This window comes from Nannospalax galili, unplaced genomic scaffold, assembly GCF_000622305.1.
Source record: "Nannospalax galili isolate Female #2095 unplaced genomic scaffold, S.galili_v1.0 scaffold1654, whole genome shotgun sequence".
Lineage (NCBI taxonomy): Eukaryota > Metazoa > Chordata > Mammalia > Rodentia > Spalacidae > Nannospalax > Nannospalax galili.
In genome coordinates, this window is record NW_008334135.1 from 252,313 (window position 1) to 273,737 (window position 21,425).

Sequence of the window (21,425 nt, forward strand, 5' to 3'; positions counted from 1 at the left end):
CATGCTGAAGAAATTATGAAAAACAGCAAACACCAGGTCCAATTTGTCAACCCCGTTCTTCTGAATGCATCTGAGTCATCCTTACCACAGCCTCTCCATGTTTTTTTGAGAAATGTTAGGACAAATATTTAAAATGTGGATAAACTTTTACCCTGAACTTTCTATCTAAAGGGAAAAAATGTGAATATAATGCACAGTGTGCATGTGCTGAACTTTGGAACAATTCAATAAGCTAACTTGTGCTGCTTAATGTAGTAAGTGTAAGATTTCTAAATCTTCCCTCTTCACCACTTATATGAAAGACAGCATCTGAACAGCCACGTGGAGCAAGAGGCTAAGAAAGTGTTTGGCTATAAGGCCTGGGTTTAACTGGTTTGTGAAAAGACAAAATGTTAGCACTCCCACTTATGAAACTTTTTCAAGGCACTTCTACAATCCAGGGCAAAACCCTGGACACTTACATTCCAGTTACCCTCAATTAAAGTAGTAATTTTTGTCCCTTATAGAGCCACTCTCCATTAAGATAGGTCTTCAGGTACTCGGGCCCTGTTCATGGTAGTAGATTTCTGGTAGATTAAATATTTCTGCACCCCCACTCCAATTCACATAAGCTTCTGCATTCCCTGCGTCCTGATTTCTCTTGCACCTATCCCTCGGGGTCCCCAAGCCCTTTAGGCTTGGACTTCGGTCACTCCACTGTGACAGTAGTAGAGGCACTCAGAAGCTTAGAACTGTTGGTTGACCTCCTCGCTTGCTCCTGCGTCCCTCAGTGCTTCCCAGCATAAATGGCAAAGAGCTTGCTGAGGTTCACTTCGGAGAAGCCACTCCAGGATAAGAGCTGTGTTCTTGACTATTCTGTAGTCCTTTAAAACTTTGGGGTGAAAAAATGCCTCTTCAATTTCTTTCTTGTGTTCTGTAAGTTTCTCCAGTGCACAGTCTGCATCAAAAATATCCTAGTAAAAGCACAGCTGGGCCGGGCATGGTGGCGCACGCCTTTATTCCCGGCACTCGAGAGGCAGAGGCAGGCAGATCTTTGTGAGTTCGAGGCCAGCCTGGTCTACACAGTGAGTTCCAGGACAGCTGGGGCTACAGGGAGACCCTGTCTCTAAAAGACAAAACAAAACAAAACAAAACAAAAAAGAACAGCTGGGTGTTCTAATTACAGCTTTCATGTGACTGAACAAAGAGCCTCAATTCAGGAGAACTGAAGAGGAAGACACCGAGTTCGACTGTGACATGCTGGCTCCTCACATACCAACCAGTTATCTTAGTACTTAAAAATGTTTTTATTGAATTTTTGTGTATTTCATACAGAATATCTCAATAAATCTTGATCATCTTTATACCCCCATTCCCACTGGAACCCTCCTGTAGTCCCCCCCACTGGAATTCTTACATTCTGTCATGTGTGTTAAGGCCTATTGGGTCAAATTAGTGTCCCCAGATGTTCCTTAGTACTTTTTAATACAGTGCCTAATACCCATGATCAGTTTATTGCTCAGTTGCACCATAAAGGTCAGTGGTGAAGCCTTATAATCAATATTACAGCAATGACGCAAGCTGGGCTCCATATCAGTTCCTGGGCCATCAAAGACATGCTCATAAACATTTTCAGTTCTACATGTAAGATGTGGAAACTTGAATATTCCACAGTCTTTGCATTTCTCTTTGTCAGCCAGCTGTATTGGACCACCAAGTTGAGCATCATTCTTGTCTTTATGACACCGATGACTTCTAAACCGAGTGGAGTTGAGTCTTAACCACATGGCAAAGAGCACAGCATCAATTCTATCTATTGCCACACATATCTGAGCTGCAACTGGGTTAATCTGAGCCAGGTAGTAATGGGTATCAGTGGTTAAATTGTCCTGTTTCTGCGGCTGCTCAGGTGTATAGGCACTCTGAGTTGCAGTAAGGTTTGACCCATCCTGACAGATAACATAGGACACTATCTCCAGCTTTTACCTTCTTGCCTTCTTGAGAATTTATTCAGAGGCCACATGTACAATGGGGGCTTATTTTTTGTTGTTGTTGTTGTTCCTTTTTTTTTTTTTTAAATCAGGGTAGTCCTGCAGATCTTTTATCAATGCCTTAATTTCAGTCTGGCTTACCAAGACACTGCCATTTAGCACATTTTCTCCAACTTCTATTTACCTCTTCTGAATGTTTTCCACTGTGGTGTCCCAGCTCTGATCAGAAAGAATCTGGCCCATGACAGTTTCCAGTGTCCTTAGCAAGATCACACCAGTCTCTCTTCTAACTATGTCTAACTCTTGCAGTTATGTTTGGTAACATAACTCCCATCTGATATTGGTTCAACAGCCAGAGGGCATATTTCTTTCTCTTCAGCAGTAGCAGAGACTTGAAAACACCATCAACGTCTATTTCAAGCACTCGGTACAATTTATTCACTTCACTTTTCAGTTTGTTTTGCAAGTTACATACTTCTAGACTGGTGCTATTAGTTAAAAAATTATACATATAACATATATATATATATAGTTGCCTAGAATAAGGAAATGTTCCAAGTTCAAAGTTTTCGTTTAAATACAGAGACTTGAAAACACCATCGACGTCTATTTCAAGCACTCGGTACAATTTATTCACTTCACTTTTCAGTTTGTTTTCCAAGTTACATACTTCTAGACTGGTGCTATTAGTTAAAAAAATTATACATATAACATATATATATAGTTGCCTAGAATAAGGAAATGTTCCAAGTTCAAAGTTTTCATTTAAATAAATTTAAATAAAATTAAGCAGATATAATTTGTTATCATACACTTTCAATAACTATCAACAAGAGTGCACTAATTCTTCTATAAAAAGGAAAGTATCACTTTAGATTGACACACTCCCTGGAAAGCATATGTGTTTGTGTGGAATGAACTACTCAGTGCTCACCTGGGAGTGAGTTAATGATCCCTGGTGATTTGAATTCACACAGGAATTCAGGGCCTTTTCAGAGAGTGATCCTCAGTGATAAACAGTGATAGTAGGTGACACTTTAGCAGTTATAAAATCTTAAAAATCTTGACCTTCTTACTTTGAAATGAATTTTTATTCAAAGAGGTAAGAGTTGGAGTTTGCAGCAGTAGAATTTATTGATTACACATTAACTTTTGCTTAAAAATATTTTTGTGACTCAAATTCAGAAAAGTGAAGTAATTGTGCTTATCTTGGTTACTTATGAGCTATAATTGTTTAAGAATTCGCCGGACGTGGTAGTGCACGCCTTTAATCCCAGCACTAGGGAGGTAGAAGCAGGTGGATCTCTGTAAGTTCAAGGTCAGCCTGGTCTACATAGTGAGTTCCAGGACAGCTGGGGCTACAGGAGACCCTGCCTCAAAAAGACCAAAAAAAGAATGTAAATTTTGTCTTGGAAATGATATATGAGCTATCATGGAACTATGCCAAATTTTATTACATAAAAATGCTTTAAAAAAAGATTTGGAGTTTATGGGTAAATCCAGCTTATTGATTTGATCTTTTATCTTTTTAGAATACTTTATTCTTTGAAAATGTACCTGAATTTATAAACTATAGTTAATAAACAAGTCAGATGGAACCCAGCCAACAAGTAAACAAAAAAATTATCTAAATCAACATTTCAGTATTAAAATTCTTGTGACTATCCAGACATAACTCAGGTTTTAAAGATTCCTTATTTACCCATCCACTGATAAAACAAGAATCTGACATGGTCTTTAGTAGAACAGAAATTTACCACGCAAACAAATAAATGCACTGGCTTTGAAATGCTTTAATGACTTACAATCAGTAGTATTTTGTGGAAAGTCCTGCTCTGTTTATTGACTAAATTCTCTAGCATTACAGGCATCAGACATTTTGGACAAACACAGTATATAATGTCAAAAACCTTGAGAGATAAGAGTGAATGTAGCCCCTAGCTGAGTGGACCTGGGTACACTTCTAAACTTTTTAGGTTGAATATTTACTCAGTAGTGACCTGTGTTGAAAATCACGTGGTTTTATTCCATCACACTCCAGTTAGTAAACATTGTTATATTAGGAAAGATTTTGGAGTACCTAACTAAACAAGCATGACTGACTAAACAACATAATAATGGTCTAAACATTATTCACAGATTATATTTTGTTTGAATTAATATTTCAAATGATTTAATAAATAGTTTAATTGGAAATATTTACAATAGTAAATAAATTTATAGCAGAAATTCCAGTTATAATTACTGGGAATTTTAACTGTTTCTTCCAAATTCCAGTAAGAAAATTTGTTTATGTCTTTAAGAATTGGTTACAGGGCCTGGGGAGATGTTCAGCAGTTAAGAGCACTGACTGCTCTTGCAGAGGACTCAGGTTCGATTTCCAGCACCCACATTGTTGCTATGAACCATCCTTAACTCCAGTTCTAGGGGAATCCAAAGCCCTCTCCTGACCTCGGCAGTGTTGCACAATGCAGGTGCACTCACATACATGCAGGCAATGCACTCATTCACATAAAATAAAAATAAATAAAATATTTTAAAAAAAGAATTGGTTATAATATGGTCTTGCTTAACTAATAGATTATATGAACTATGTTGCTAATGAAGCTCTACTTTTATGTATTAACCATCAGAAAGGTGGAAAGGGACCCTGCTTTCTATCCCAAATTTATCTATGCTTTCAAATTTATTGTGACCCTTTCAGAAATAGTATAGTTATTAAAGGATTATATTGAGTTCAGTCTGATTGAGAATCATATCCTAAATGCAATATTTGTCATGTAGTCTTAAGTTACTTAAACTTATAAAACTATATTATCTATAAAATGGAAATAATAAAATAATAGAATTTCTTGTAAATGAAAGAAATATGTATAAATAATTTTAAATTCTATGATGTTGATTTAGTCAACATGCACTAAATGTTGACAATTACTTGAGTCTTCAGTACGTAGTTCTATGTTAATGAATTTTAATCCTTAATGACACAGTAAATATTTGTTATTTACACAAGTCTAACATTTTAGATCTTTAGCTATAAAACTCATAGTTATATTTTAATATATATAGCATTTATGCTTAAAATATTACATCACGTTGATTCCATCACACACACACACACACACACACACACACACACACACACACTGAGTCCTGAATGAAATTCGTTATTCCAAATTTTTTGAAAGATATTCATTAGTGAAAAATTATATGTATGTACTAATGGGAATAATGTCATGTTTATAAACTCATTCATGTAATGTCTTCAAAATTCAGCTGTGTCCTGGCAGCAGCTGCACTGTCCCATGACTTTCCTATTAGACAGGAACTACACTGCAGTGACAGAATTCATTTTATTGGGCTTAACAGACAACCCAGTCCTTCGAGTCATCCTCTTCATCATCATCCTGTGCATCTACCTGGTGACCCTGTCTGGAAACCTCAGCACAATCCTTTTAATCAGAATCTCTCCTCAGCTCCATCACCCCATGTACTTTTTTCTGAGTCACTTGGCTTTTGCTGACATAGGCATTTCCTCTTCTGTCACTCCCAAAATGCTTGCCAACTTCCTGGTGGACAGGAATACCATCACCTACCTTAGGTGTGGCATCCAGCTTGGCTCGAGTACTCTCTTTGGATCAACTGACTGTCTCATTCTGGCTGTCATGGCTTATGATCGTTTCATGGCAATCTGTAGCCCACTGCTTTATTCAACCAAAATGTCTACAAGAGTCTGTGTTCAGCTGGTTATAGGAGCTTATATGGGTGGTCTTCTTCATGCTTCCTCTTACACCTATTCTTTCTTTTCTTTTCTCTTCTGTGGACCAAATATAATCAATCATTTTTTCTGTGATTTTCCTCCATTAGTTGAACTCTCCTGTTCTGATGACAGTGTCTGTATAGTTCTTACCACTATTTCTGCTGGCACTGTCGTTGTCATCACAGTGTGTGTCATAGGTGTCTCCTACATCTACATCCTCATCACCATCCTGAAGATGCCATCTACTGAGGGCCGCCAGAAGGCCTTCTCCACCTGCACCTCCCACCTCACTGCAGTCACTCTGTTCTATGGAACCATCACATTCATTTATGTGATGCCCAAGTCCAGCTACTCCACTGACCAGAATAAGCTGGTGTCTGTGTTCTACATGGTGGTGATCCCCATGTTGAACCCCCTCATCTATAGTCTTAGGAATAATGAGATTAAGGGAGCTCTGAAGAGACACCTTGGTAGGAATATATTTTCTTAGACACATCTGTTATCTTGTTGGACTTCATTTAACTCTAATATTCTATAGGTACAATGATAAAAGGAAAATGATTAGCTATGATTGATGGAGCATATCTATATATTATCAGCAGGCAAGGATCTTTGCAATAAATATGGCTCAATCTTCAAATTATATAAAAATTTCATAGTAAGTTGTCTTTAATAAATGCAAATTATTTATTCATATTTTTTGGAATTGTTCATAGTTAACCTTGTTACAGATGAGATCTTAAATGTCTCCAAAGGCTCATGTGGGTTGGTAGAAAGATTGTTCCTCAGTGTGGTTATCTTGGGAAGTGCAAGAAACAGAATTTGAGACTAGTGGGCAATCTTTATTTCACAGGAGGCATGTCTTAAGGAGATATTGGAACTTATTTTTTTATTGATAATCATGTGAGTGGTTTTGTTGTACCACAAGTCTCTGCCATGTACAGCCACTCACATACATGAACAGAATCAAATCATCAGAGAATGAAACCTGCAAAACTCTTCCCAAAATACATATTTTATCTTCAGTGTCAGTTGATTTTCTCAACAATTCATTATAGTAACAGAACGAAGACTAGGTCATTTCAGGCCTTCAGCTATGTCTGGCTCAAAACAAGTTTATTATGCCATAAGTCTGGTAGCTATAGTTATCATAGTACATTACAAAAAGAAAAAAAGGTAAGAGCAAACAGGTAAACCGCTGGAAACACTTGTATTATAGAAAGTTTACCTGTGATGTACAGCCTTGCAGATCCATAAATATCTGATCTGTCATATTGACCTCTGGTACTGACTTAATTATGGGACCAAAGAAAAGATCAGGAGACCCATCTCTGATTAATCTGAATTTCAGTCAGGTCCAAAAGGTGAGTTTTCTGGAATAAGTCAGGCTCCTGCATTTAAAAGGATCAATTAAACAAACTAAATCACAGTTTTCCAGAAGAGAGTCAACATACTAAGCTCAACAGTGAGGCTGAGATGCGAAAGATTTAGAAAGACTTCATCCTATTCTGCGTGGTAGAGCAGACCTGGTTGTCTCTCCCTTTAACCTCCAGGAGAGGTGATTGCCTCCAGGAGAGATTCAAACAACCTTGATGTGCAGTGTTTATCACATTTTCCCCATATCCTTTCTTCACTTTTGTGTTCCAGATACAAATTTTGTCTTCTTGGTTATACAACAAATAAGCTGGTATCTATTTGTGGCACACATATTTTCGATCATTATTTAATTTTCCATACTTTCTAAAATATAGTCATTTATTATCACATTTCAGTGAGAATTTCTCTTCCCTACTTTAGGATTTAGGATTACAAATGAAAACATTTATCAACTGAATTTATTGTCTAGCATAGAACTGAACTGAAATAAACATCGTACTAAAAACTAAGTGATATTGACTGTCAGAAGAGTTTGAGACTATTGAGAAAAAACAAATCAACAAAAAACAAAGCCTCATGTGGGAGGTTAATGTTCCAAAGGCAGGAACATGACAGTGTAGATCTCACTGAGCTCTAATACATGAGAAAGGATTGTAGGACGGAAAGATATTCATGTCAATTAAGGCTAGCTTTTCAATCAGTTCTGTGGTATAGACTAAAGGAACAAATGATTAAATGCTAAATAGAACTTCAACATGAAAAGAGAGTTTGCAGGATCAGCAAGCCCAGAAGGTATAAGAACCTAAAACTTAAAATACACACACACACACACACACACACACACACACACACACACGCACACACATCAGATCATGAGATCAGTTAGCAAGGTGCCACCCTTGCCACTTAGGTCTGATGCCTTGACTTCATCTCCTAGAACCTCCACAACAGTGGAAGAAGAGAATCAACTCTCCATGTGGACTGTGGAACACTTGTAACATGCCCCTTCCCACAATAAGTAATAAAATTTGTTTTATTCAAAGAAAGAATATGACAATTCAAAGGAAACATAACAAACGTGAGTTGTAGATTCAATATTCTTACAGGATGAGAGAGGCATAAGTCAAAAATGCACACTTATTCTTGGAAGTGTCTGATTGTTTGACACCACATATATCCTCAGAATAAAGGGAAACTTCAAGTAAACATACCTTGCACAGATTTCAGCCAAAAATATGGGCTAGTATCTCAGTTGCTAAACTTGAATACAAAACGGTGAAGCACAAATAGCATATCATGGTGATCTCAGTAAATGACTCAATACACTGACCCTAAAATACTTCCAGCAACAATAGAGAAAAATATTGACCAGGCAACAACACACCCATGATACAAACCATGAAAGCCAATGAGAACAGCATACGAGTGAAATGAATCCACTAGGATATAAGATATAGTAATTAATCAACACACAGAGTAGTATTACTTTGATTGAAAATGTAAGAGACAATTGAAATGCATGCAATTGCAATGAAAAGTAATGCTAGTATATATACAGCAATCATAGAGCCCTCCATAACCGTACATTTCATCACGTGAGTATTACAGAAGACATTTTTCTTTGAATAGCATTCTACTCATGTGCTTATAGATAGCATTGCTAGTGGCAGTTCAGAGAGAGCACCATGCTATCTTAGAAGCCTCATGACCTGCACTGAAAACAATATATCTTAAAATAATGTCAGATATTTTATCATGTGCCCCACAATGGTTGTTTGGAGTTATAAAAATCAGGGTATCATAGGGCATAAAACATGGAAGTTTTTATCTTACTTCCCTGTCTAGATGCATTTTATTTATTTATTATTTATTATTTTTGTTTTTATTGAATTTTTGCGTGTTTCAAACACAACATGTTAATTAATCTTAGGCATCTTTTACCCCCCATCCCCACCAACAAACTCCCGTAGCCCTCCCCCCAACTGGAGTCCATATACTCTGTCATCCATGTTGAGGCCGCTGTGTCGAGTCAGTGTCCCCAGACATTCCCCAGTGCAAGTCCATCAATTGAGGTCTAGTCAGCCTATGAGTCCCTTCTTTCAGAAAGATCAGCTCTTCTTCACTTAGCAGCAGCAAACAGTTGCCAATATTTCTTCTGATAATATTGGGGCTGCTGTTCATTTTCCCAGTTCTATGCTGGGTTTTGTCTGCCCGAGTTTGCATGGGACTTGTGTATGCATGCCATTGCCGTAGAATGATATAAGCAGGAGCTTGTAGGACTCTTGTTTCCATATGGTCCTACACCTCCTCCCTGGCTCTTACAATCTTTCTGTCCCCTTTTCTGTGATGGTCCTTGTGTCCCAAAGATCAGGTTTTTCCAAGGGCCTGGGCCTGCCACCGAGAATGGATTGTGGAGGGGCTTCTGGCAGGCATGGAGAGCATACAGCGGCAGGCGTGGAGAGAAAAGATGGCCCTAGCGTCTCACCCACATAGTGAGAGGGGGGCATTTACCAACCTGGAATGAGACTGCTGGCCCAAGATACATGGGCAAAAGGTAACAGAGACTGTGGGTGAACGATCTGGAATGGTAGTGGCCCACCATGAGAGTTGTGTGCTGGGTGCTGTGTGTTAGTCTCTGTAAGTTTCTTCATCTCCTCCAAGATATAACTGTAATAAATTCACATAGAAATGTGTTATATGGTTTGTCTGATAGCACAAAAGACCCTGAGAGAACTCTGGTGACAAAACTGGCATAGTCAGCAGGATAAACAAACCACAGCCTTGGGGATGTGGGTCTAGGAAAGCAGTGCTGTTCCCACTGCCTCTGTGGCAGGTCAGCTGGGCTCTGATGCCCAAATCCAGGAGCAGCTGCCAGGAACTAAGGGGGGAAGGCAATCAAACCCCATATGCTTAATGGGGTTAGTGATGGTCACATGGGTTATACAATGGATTATAAAATCTGTAACTAAAAAGAGGCCAGCCATGCAGAAGCATGGGCCACAGCTATGTTATAAATGTGGGGGTATGTGAAAATGTGTTAAAGGCTGTTGTCCTGATTTGTTTCTCCATTGCTGTGAGAAACACTCTGACCACTAACAACACAGGCCGACCTGCCCAGGGGTGGCAATAAAGGTATCCAGCATAACTGACCCCTTGTCAATTTGACACACAAACATATCACTATTAAACCATAACCTTTCTAATTCTTGTCCCGAAGATATGATGTTAACATTAATATCACAACATAAGACAGTACAACCTTAAAAACCCCACAGTCCTTAAAAAATCTAAACACTTAAAAGACCATAGCCTCTTAGTCTCTTAACTGTAGGTGGGCTTCTGTAAAATTCCAAACAAGTACTGTCTTATTTCAAAGGGAAGAATTGGGCACACCTGAGCAAAACCAAAGTCCAGCAAAGTAGCTCCAGGCTGGACGTCTGGGATTCACTCACGATCTTCTGGGCTCCAAAGGGTACAGGCACTGAACCTGAGGCTACACCTAGACCAATGGCCTCTTATTGCCTCTTGCGGTGCAGAACCTCAGATTCTCTCCATGACCCCTTCAATCCTGGGATTTTCACTGCAACTGAAGCTGCACTTTCACCTATGGTGTTTCCTGGCCTCTCAGAGTGCCAAGCCTCAGCTGCTTTCTGTGACCCCTTTATGCTTTCAACACCAAAACCATGCAGGAAACTATTACACATTACTAAATCCTGTTTCTAGCTTGATATGGAGGCTTGGGGCCCCTCTGTGTGCTAACCCTGAGGAAATACCTCCCAGGAGATTTCGCCTCAGTGATGCTGGTCTCTTGCTACTTACAGCTGATATTTCAGCCCCAGTTCACCAGCATCAATTGTCCCAGTAAAGGCAAGGTTTTGCTTCAGGTTCTGGTCTTTTCTTAATCACAGCTTATTCTTCAGCCCCAGATGACCAGAACCCACAGATTCTCAACCTAAGCTTTCACACGAACGGCCCTGATAGTCTCTGCTTCCCTTTGAAGCTTCACAAGCCAGTCCTCCATCATCCACAACTCTTTCAACATAGTTATTCCAAGCTCCAGAGCAACAAACTTTGAGCACTCAATGGCTTTTCCAGCCCAAAGTTCAGAATGCTTCCACAATCCTCTTAAAAATACCAAGTTCAGGTCTGTCACAGCAATATCCCACTCTCTGGTACCAATTTCTGTCCTAGTTTGTTTCTCCATTGCTGTTGAAAACACTCTGACCACTACCAAAACTGGGGGAGAAAAGGGTTTGTTTGGCTTATGTCTTCAGGTCACAGTTCATTAGGGAGCCCAAGGTAGGAACTCAGGGCAGGAACCTGGAGGCAGGAGCTGGCGCACAGGCCATGGAGGAAGGCTGGTTTCTGGCTTGCTCCCCTGGTCCCTGCTCAGCATGCTTTCTTATACAACACAAGCCCACCTGCCCAGAGGTAGCACCACCCACAGTAGTCTGGGCCCTCCCACATCACTCAACAATCAGGAAGCTGCCCCATGGACATGGCCACAGGTCAGTCCAATGAGGGCAATTACCCACTTGAGACTCCCTCAACCCAGGTGTGTCAAGTTGACACTAAAGTTATCCAGCACAGTTATCCAGAGGCTATAAAAAATTTTACCCCCAAATGGAGGTCCCAGAGAGGGGGCATGGCCACTTTTCATAATAGAAGATATTCCCCAGGCAGGACAAGCTCAAAAGTCTTGGCAGATCCAGTTGCAGAGCTTCACAGCTGAGTTATATAACCACCCATCCATCCTTGTGATATAGGCTGTTCAACCTAGGCCAATGTGGGGGGGAGCAGTCCTTAATGGGATAGCTTGTTGAAGGCATTAACAATATATGGTTGTCACCAAGGGAGACTGACATGATTAGCAGGGACTGGAGGACTATAAAGTGGGGGCAGGCATTACTGAGAGAACTAGGTATGAGAAAAGCAATATATGATGTCCAGTTCACTGGGCCAAATAAGACTGTGCTCACCAGAGATATGAAAGAAAGCTTAGTTCAATTGGGACCTCAAGAATGGTATGGGGCTTTAATAGTTTTACTAAGCCCTTTAATGGGACAGGATCTTTGTAAAGTGAGAGAGTCTTTGGCAAATCTAAATGATTCTGAACAGCATGTAAAATGTGTCTGTAAAATAACAGAATACCCTATAAGCAATATAAAAAAGACCAGGCCAAAGAAATGGTCCACTTGGGTTACTCGAAGACAAATGTGGCAAGAGTTATGTCAAACCCAAATTCCCAGAGAAAGAATTGACAGAAAATCAAATTCGGTACTAAGGATTTCTGGAAGGCTTTAAAACCATAACAGTTTACAAAAGACATCTGAAGGATAAAAACCATACAAGGGGTTAAGAATCCCCAGGGATTAAAGAAGATGCATTTCTATACTAGGCTATACTAGGGGTGGAAGCAGGTTTTCCTATGAAGTTCTCCCCCAGCAACCTGGTGTGGTCAATGGGAAGATGACAGATATGGCTATAGTCAGGAGGCAGACCCAGGGACTACCTGATTCAGGGAACCAACAAGTGCAGTAAGGACAGGAGAAGCCCCCTGCTGCCTTAGCCCAGTGCAGGATCAGGCAACTGGAGCCAACACCTGTAAGTGTATCAAGAATAAAATAATACAAAGGTACTCCATGTAAAATCCCCCAAGTGCCAAATGACTCCAAAGGGATAACTAAAAATGGTAAAGAGCTAACCAAATTAATGCCTCATACTCATGCTATGGTACCTAACAAGGATCTATGGGAAAACAGTTAATACAAATGGACAAAACCTTTCCATGCTGTGTGAGACCTTGTCTATGATTGATTTAATACATGTTAACCTTCATTTGAATGTTTTACAGATGTGAAACCCATTTGAAAAATACCTGAAGAAGCGAAGGCCAGCTATAGATTCTTGGGAGTTTTATGGTTGGGTAAGATGAAGACGGAGGCTCCCAAACTATACAACTGTTAAGAAAATCTACAGTTCCAGGGGTGGGTTGCCTCTGTATGAACTGTTGGTCAGAGACAGATCCTAGAGGTCCTCAAGTTCACCAAGGCTATTGCCACTAATATTGGTTGTACACTAGATAAGGCCATGTTGCTGAAAACACTGTATGCTGTGAACACAGGAGAAGAAGAAGAGATGGAACTGAGACGAAGCCAAAAAACTCTGAGCCACTGGATGGATGATGTTCATATTGCCAGAAGGCGCTTTGCAGATGGTTGGGGAAGAAAGGATCCCCTATGATTCTACTCAACATGGACACTGCGTGCTGCACACCAAGAACATACCAAGCAATGCTTGCAAGTGCAATAATGGCTCAACCAACATATGTACAACTGACAAATTTCTAATTGGATAAGAACCACTCCTGGGGGTGGAACATACATCTGGTGCTGTAGACCAGGCCAACGCCTTGTGTCAAGAAAGGCTACAGGCCCTAATGGGGAAGCCATCACAAGTATAATGTTTAATGAATGTAGTACACCTGGGATATATTCTAGACATTTGTATTTACATTCATGTTTGTTTAAATGTCTACTTCCTCCCATTTGTCTTTATGGTAGAAGAAACACCATTGAGATAGATCAATGGCCACAGCTTAAAAACAAATAATGGGGAAGCCCAAGAAGTCACTATTGCACCATGATACAAGTGAGATCGCCCTATATCTGTTATCCCCTCCAAGGCTCAGGGACCTTAGTGGAAGACAGGAGGACAGATTATAAGAGTCGAGTAATGGGCTGGAGAGTGTGTCCCAAAGATTGGGTTCATCCAAGGTGCAGTGCCTGCTGCAGAGAATGGACTGAGGAGGGGCTGCTGGGAACCACCTGGGGACAGAAGCTGCAAACAGCCAGGAACAAGCGGCGGCAGGGGTGGAGAGAAAAGATGGCACTGGCATCTCTCCCATGCTATGAGAGGGGGCATTTACTGACCTGCAATGAGACTCCAGGTCCAAGATTTAGGGCAAATGGTAACGAAGACAGTGGGCGAGCATCGGGAATGGCAGCAGCCTGCCACAAGAGCTCGGTGCTGGGCATTAGTCTCTGTAAGTTTCTTCACTGATCCTCCAAGATATAACTATAATAAATTCACATTAAAATATGTTATATGGTTTGTCTGATAGTGCAAGAGACCCTGAGAGAACTCTGGCAACAGTACCTAAGCCTTGTGTGACTGAAGTTTAATAAAGGAGTCCTGTCTGAGGACCATCATTCAGCAGATTCTTGATCTCTATGATTTGGACATTTGTGACCTTTTTTGTTCCTGGCCCTCTGCTTCAGGAGGGAACTTCATTAATAAGAACTGAAACCTTCACTAGTGTCCTCTTCTTTACCCTTGTTCTATGTTCCATGAGCCTTGGATGTAGAGATTGCATTGTAGATGTGTCACTTAGGCCTGGGAAATCACAGACAACGTTCATGTGTGACTAGTTGTGGTACTTGGTACTAGCCTTCAACTGATGCAAAATGAGCTTCTTTGATGAGTGGTGACTGGGATATTTGTCTGTAAATATAAGGATACATATTTTGTACAGAGTAAGAAATCACATTATTCTAGTAATGTGACAGCCTTCAGGTTTTCTCTAAGATCTATGACCACTCAGGCCATGTGTATTTGGTTATGTTTACAGTACCATACTTGAGTTTTCTCCCATTTGAGTGTGCTTTTAGATCAAATAGGGAGCTGTTGGTTGCTCCCACGATAAAATTGCCACTACTACACCAATGTTGTATCCTTTGATGGCCATTGATGTGATTGTTTGGTCATGAAGCTGGTGTTGGACCATAGATTAATGTTTTCCCCTGGCAGCTTCATAGTTCTCTCTAAAGATGTGAGAACTAGCCTTCAGGTGAAGTGGTTTCAGGTCAGTTGTAGGTCTATTGCTCCAAATCCTGTGTCCAAAATACGTTTTTTTTTCAGCCATAAGATTTTTATCTTCAAGTTCTGGGAGGACATCAAGGACTGTGGCAATAGTCTGAGTAATTTTGGGAGTCTCTTGGACTACCCTAGGCAACAACTCTAAGGAAGGTTTTACCTGTCTGGCACTGTTTCTTATAATGTAGCCTTTAGCTATACACTGGGACTCATGTAGAGATATTGTATGTGTAATTTGTCCTTATGTTGTTGGACTAAAATGATTCCCTCTGTTTTTTAAAACTATCTAGGCATTATTTATCTCTCCTTTCTCATTCTACCATGGTTCCCCATTTAAAGTGTCCCCATTTTCCCAATTTCTCCCTTGATAATAGCAGTATCCTGTGGTCCCACCTCTCTTGAGGTTCTTCTTTCCCTTTATCCTCAAGGTTCCTTGTATAATCCTCCCTCCACCTTTCATTTAAATACCCACATTTTTGTCCATTTCTTCAGTAGTAACACTTGTCTATTACTGTTTTCTCCTGGTTTCTTTCTTTCTCTTTACATATCTGGTTCCTTTTCATTTTTCTGGTTGTTGAAGTTATGTCTGGATACATACTCACTTAAAAGTATTTTGTACTAGGATCCACATATGGAGAAGAACATATGCCATTTGTTTTTCTAAGTCTGTGTTACTTCACTTAGTATAGCAGTTTCTAGTTCCATCCATTTACCTGCAAATTTCATGATTTCATCTTTCTTCACTGCTAAGTAGAACTGCTTTGTGTAAATATATCACATTTTCATTATCCACTAGTCAGTTGGGGGACAGGTTGCTTGCATGTCTTAGCTATTGTTAAAAGAGCAGCAACAAACATGTATGTATATATGTCTCTGCAATAGGATGAGTCTTTTGGGTATATGCCAAGAAGTGGTATAACTGAGTCCAATGGTAAGTTCATTTTTAGTTTTTGTAGAGTTCTCCACACTGCTTTCCATAGGGGTTTCACAATTTTACAATCCCACCAGCAGTGGATGAGTGTTCCTCTTTCCCCACATCCTCTCCAACATTTGGTATCATTTGTTCTCTTGACTTTAGCCAGTATGACAAGGGTAAGATGAAATCTTAAAGTGGTTTTTATTTACATTTACTTAGTTACTATGTTGAACACCCTTTAAGATGTTTTTTAACAATCTTTATTTCTTCCTTTGAGAACTCTGTTTAGAGCTTTAGCCCATCTTTTAATTGGGTCATGTGTTTTCTTGGTTGTTTGTTCTTTGAGTTCTTTATATATTCTGGATGTTAAATCTTTATCTCTCTCAGATGTGCCACTGATGAATATTTTCTCCCACTTTGTGTGTTTTCTCTTCACTTCCTTGCTTTTTAGTTTAACGAGGTCTCCCTTGTTGACTTTTTGTAAAAAACTTTTTAAAATTGAGCTTTTAAAATTTCATATAGTATTTCCCACTCATATCCAGACCCCCTCCCACATCCATGTCCCCCCCCACCATATGCACTCTGCCATACATGCTGAGTCCTATTCATTCAGGTGTTTGTACCCAAATGTCCTTCAGTGTAAATGCGTCCACTGGAGTCTAGTCAGCCCATCCAGTGGTCATATGTAAGTCATACTCTACCTCACCCATCAGCAACCAGTGTCAAATAGTTCTTGATCTAATGCTGACATGCCATTTGTTGATTCTTGACCTTAATTCCTGAACATTTGTTGTTTGGTTTAGAAAATTCTTTCCTATGTAGGACCCCCCAGACTAGGGTACCCTACGTTCTCGGGAGGTCGCACTCCAATAACTCAGTCCTCAAACCAGTAGATGCAATTGCAAGAGGATTTAATCACCCAGACGGACTCCCCCTTAATCAAAAGGGGAAGTGCAGATTCAGTTTAGAAGCTGGGTTATATAGACAGAAACCACAAACCACAAGCAGTAAGGGGCTGGTATTTAGGTCACAATAGGAGCTTGGTTACATGGTTACAGCAGAAATGGGAGGGGGGATTTTTCAGGTATTTTTCCAGCTTGATCAAAGGAGCATGAAAAGGTCAGGTCATCTTTTCTTTTCTATAGTTAGAATTATTTTTCTTTTGCTTCCTTGTACAGTTTCCCAGAATATAGCTTGGGAAACTTAGTTTTACTTTAATCTGGGGGGCTTTGATTTATGATTCCATCAACACAAATTGTTCCTCATTATGGGGTTAATCCTAGAGGGCTGAAGCCTAACCAACTGCGGCAAATGGACATTACTCATGTTCCAGATTTTGGCAGACAAAGGTATGTACATGTTTATATAGATACATTTTCTGGCTTTATTATGGCTACTGCACAAACAGGGGAAGCTACAAAAAATGTCATAACTCATTGCTTGGCTTGCTTTTCCATAGCTGGGATCCCTAACGTTATAAAAACAGATAATGGCTCTGGCTACAGCAGTCAGGGGTTCCAACGTTTCTGTTTGCAATTGGGCATTGAGCATAAAACTGGGATACCATATAACCCACAAGGACAAGACATTCTTCTCCTAGAACCACACAAAGCCCCCCCTCTTTAAGGAAAAGAAGATCCAGTCCTCTCCTGTTCTGCAACACTACTTCAGAGAGAGAGGTTAGAGATTTCTCTAGGAGGGTAATTGACTGTTCTAGTGCCTTAATGTCTTCATCTACAGCTTTTTGTAAGTCTGCATAATATTGAGGTCCTTGTAGTAAGGCTGCGGTTCCAGTTCCTATCCCCGCTGCCACTCCTGCTCCTAGAAGTATTGCTAGGGTTAGAGACACAGGCTCTCTTTTATATCTGCCTGGATGTTGCTTAAAAAACTGTTCTAAGGAATCTGCAGGGTGATAGAATACTCGGGGTAGAAGTTTAACCATAACACAATAGTCTTGAGAGGTATTAAGAACCATACTAGCTACACATGGGGTTAATCCAGAGTTACATGCCCACCAAGTCCCTTGTTGGGGTAGGAGATAATAATTTCCTTCCCCTGAGGCTACAGATATAGTGGAGTTGCAAAGGTAGGTATGAGTTGAAGGTGGGTTTCCCAGACAGAGTCCAGATCCTGAGACCTCTGTGAGAGTTAGGGAATGAGGAGTTTCCCTATGGCATTGATCTGTTGAGGTGGTATTAATGAATGTTCCTAATGTAGCTATACCTTCATAATAGGGAGGTGCTGCTGCTAGACACAGCCAACAAGATTCAGTCAAATTGGGGTTTGTCTGTCTAATGGCCTTATATGCCCCCTGAACTAGATTGAACAACCGGTTTCCTGTGGTTGAAACCTGAAAACTTGGGTAATGAGAGGTCTGTTCTGACAGGATGTTAGCTGGGGAGGTGCTAGGAAGTGAGTTGGGGAGGTGCTGTGAGGTAGCTTCAGGTATCAGAGCTAGCAGGGGATTTGGGTAGCTGAGGATGGGTTTCTGGATAGGTAAGATGGGGTTGGGACCTATAGCTATTGGGTAGGAGGAAGTATCTCTTTTAATAGTAAAAAGGAGGCCATCATCTGTTCGTTCCTTATATAATCTAATTCCCCAAGAATACCCCCTTCCCAATCTGTGGCCTTTTTACCTGTTGTTGTGCATTCTATTCGGAGGGGGTTGCACCATTTCCCTTGACAGGCCTGTTTATGAGTAGTTTTCCATTCATCAAATTTTCCCTGCAAACGATTGTTCCCATGAGAATAATTTGCTTTTACAGTGATGTAATCCCATGATGAGGTCAGATTCCACCAAGCATCTCCGGTGGTTTCGCACCCCCAGTTCTTGCAGAAGAAATGCCCCCCCCTCCACACTTAGGATTGAGAGACACAGCCCTGTGAAAGCCTGGGCAGACATAAAAGGTTAAGGTACGCAACATGGCCCGGTGTTCAGGAGGGCCGCATCCTCCCCATGGGTCCAGTCCCAGCCTCCCAGGAGGACTCGCCATGCTGGGTGCCTTTTCAGTATCGTGGGTTCCTTCTAAGTCCCAAGGCTCCTGTACCCCTAAAGCTAATTTGCACAAATCTGGGTACAATATGGGCCACCATGTGTCTTTTGGTGCCTCTTTTTGGACCTCAAATACTACAATGCCCATTTGATTAATTACTTGCCAGGTAGTTGGCACAGCTGTATGGGGGCTCCCATCACTGGGAGCAAATTCATAAGTAAATAGATTTACCCAGAGTAACAGGATTATTATTTTTCTTTGACCAGTCTTATCTTTAGGGGGTTGGGCGTCCGGGTCAGCCGCCATCTCTCCCTGCCGAGTAGTTCCCTGTGTTCTGGGTTCGCGGCCTTGACGTGTGAAGCGTGGACCCAAGTAGTGATGCCGTCTACCTTGAGCGCGGTAGGGGTTGTCAGCAGGACGGTGTAGGGTCCTTTCCAGCGTGGTTCTAGGCTCCGACTCTGATGCCTCCGTACCCAGACAACGTCCCCGGGCTGGAAGGGGTGGGGTGCAATAGGAGTGTCAATAGCATCCTGATAGGCTGCAGCTAGAGGCTTCCAGATCTCTTGGTGAGCCAGCTGGAGTGCCTTCAGGTGAGCAAAGAGGGAAGGTGAATCAACAAAGTTAGAGATATCAGGGTCCAGGAAAGAAACTGCTGGTGGGGGGGTTCCATACAAGATTTCAAATGGGGTCAACCCACTAGGTCCAGGAGTGTTCCTGGCCCGGTATAATGCCAAGGGCAGTAGAGTCACCCAGTCTTTAGTGCCAGTTGCTAGCGAGAATTTAGTTAGAGCCTCCTTAATGGTTCTATTCATTCGCTCTACCTGACCTGAACTCTGGGGCCTGTAAGCACAATGTAATTTCCAATCAATCCCCAGTAACCTGGCCACCTTCTGACTTACCTGGGAGACGAAGGCTGGTCCGTTATCTGACCCTATTACCTGAGGCATCCCAAATCGGGGAAAGATGTCATCTAATAGCTTCTTGGATACCACCCTTGCAGTTTCTTGCTTGGTCGGGTAGGCTTCTGGCCATCCTGAAAAAGTGTCAATGAAAACTAACAAATATTTATAGCCATACATTCCTGGTTTGACCTCGGTGAAGTCAACTTCCCAATGAATTCCTGGCCTGTGGCCTCTTTGTCTGACCCCTCCTGAAGCTTTATTTTTGCCCCAGTTTACCTGGGCACAGGCCTTACAGTTCTTAACAATTCTTTGTAGGATGGCATCTTTGTTTAGCAGATAATGGATTGTTTCTTCCCGCTCGATCAGCTTTTTCATTTTGGAGACTCCTAGGTGGGTCCATTTGTGAAGTTCATCTAGGAGGTCTTCTACTGATTTTTGAGGTAGAACTGTCTTTCCCTGATATTCCCAATACCCAGTCTCTGGATCACTGAGGGCTCCCATTTTCTTAAGTAATTCTCTGTCTTCCTGGGAATAGCTTCTAATGGCCTCGTCTCTCTTTTGTTCGGGGACGATTCTCGTGGTTAGTACTTGACTCTTCATGGCAGCCTCCCTGGCTGTCTGATCGGCCAGCCGGTTTCCTTTTGCTTCTGGCTGGTTTCCTTTCTGATGTCCCGGGCAATGCATAATACTGAGTTCTTTTGGCAGGAACAGAGCATCTAGGAGCGCTATGATTTCAGCTTTGTTCTTTATTTCTTTTCCTCCTGAAGTAAGGAGCCCCCTTCTTTTATAAATTTCTCCGTGGATGTGTGCCGTAGCGAAGGCGTATCGGCTGTCAGTATATACGTTCAGCTTCTTACCTTCTGCCAACCGCAGGGCCTGCGTCAGGGCCACCAGCTCGGCCTTTTGCGTCGATGTCCCCTCTGGTAAAGGCTCTGCCCATATTACCTTGCTCTCTGAGGTGACTGCCGCCCCAGCTCGGCGCTGACCCCCTTCGAGGAAACTGCTCCCGTCTGTGTACCAGGTGTAATCTGCCTTCTCCAGTGGCTTATCGCTGAGATCTGGTCGGGTGCCAAAAACCTCGGCCAGAACCCGATGACAGTCATGGTCATCCCGAGGGTCAGGTTCTTCTGTGGTGGGCAGCAGGGTTGCAGGATTGAGAGCGACGGGGGGTCCGAACTGGATGCGGTCAGTGTCCAGGAGCAAAGCCTGGTAATGAGTCATCCGGGCATTCGAGAGCCACCGATCCGGGGGCTGTCTGATGAGAGACTCAAGAGCGTGGGGGGCCCGAACACAAAGAGGCTGACCCAGGGTTAACTTAAAGGCATCTTTGACCAGGACTGCCAGCGCTGCCACCATTCTCAGACAAGGGGGCCAGCCGGCAGCCACTGGGTCTAGTTTCTTTGACAAGTAGGCTACGGGGCGTCTCCACGGCCCCAATTTTTTGAGTCAGGACCCCTTTCGCGTACCCCAGCTTTTCATCAACATACAGCTCAAATGGCTTTGTCAGATCAGGCAGGCCAAGAGCCGGAGCCTCCAACAAGGCCTTCTTTATGTGGTCGAAGGCTTGTTGGTGGTGGTCCTCCCAAATGAAGGGTCCGTCTGTCTTGGTCAGGAGATACAGGGGGGCCGCCA

The 21,425-nt window shown here is 41.7% G+C and overlaps 2 protein-coding genes across 2 annotated transcripts; one reads left to right on the forward strand and one right to left on the reverse strand.

Annotated features, from left to right (window-relative positions):
• The first annotated feature begins 5,275 nt into the window (after window positions 1-5,275).
• On the forward strand, window positions 5,276-6,220 carry LOC103730968 (olfactory receptor 502-like). Its single transcript, XM_008829279.1, has one exon. It carries the CDS (start codon window positions 5,276-5,278, stop codon window positions 6,218-6,220), a length of 945 nt encoding a protein of 314 aa, XP_008827501.1.
• Window positions 6,221-18,743: 12,523 nt separating this feature from the next.
• Window positions 18,744-21,149, reverse strand: LOC115069630. Its single transcript, XM_029561711.1, has one exon. It carries the CDS (start codon window positions 21,147-21,149, stop codon window positions 19,140-19,142), a length of 2,010 nt encoding a protein of 669 aa, XP_029417571.1. The 3' UTR covers window positions 18,744-19,139.
• Between the last annotated feature and the right edge of the window lie 276 nt (window positions 21,150-21,425).

Bases quoted from the DNA above. Each gene is read 5' to 3' on its own strand.
- LOC103730968 (XM_008829279.1), top strand. From the start codon at position 5,276: ATGACTTTCCTATTAGACAGGAACTACACTGCAGTGACAGAATTCATT.
- LOC115069630 (XM_029561711.1), bottom strand. From the start codon at position 21,149: ATGGTGGCAGCGCTGGCAGTCCTGGTCAAAGATGCCTTTAAGTTAACC.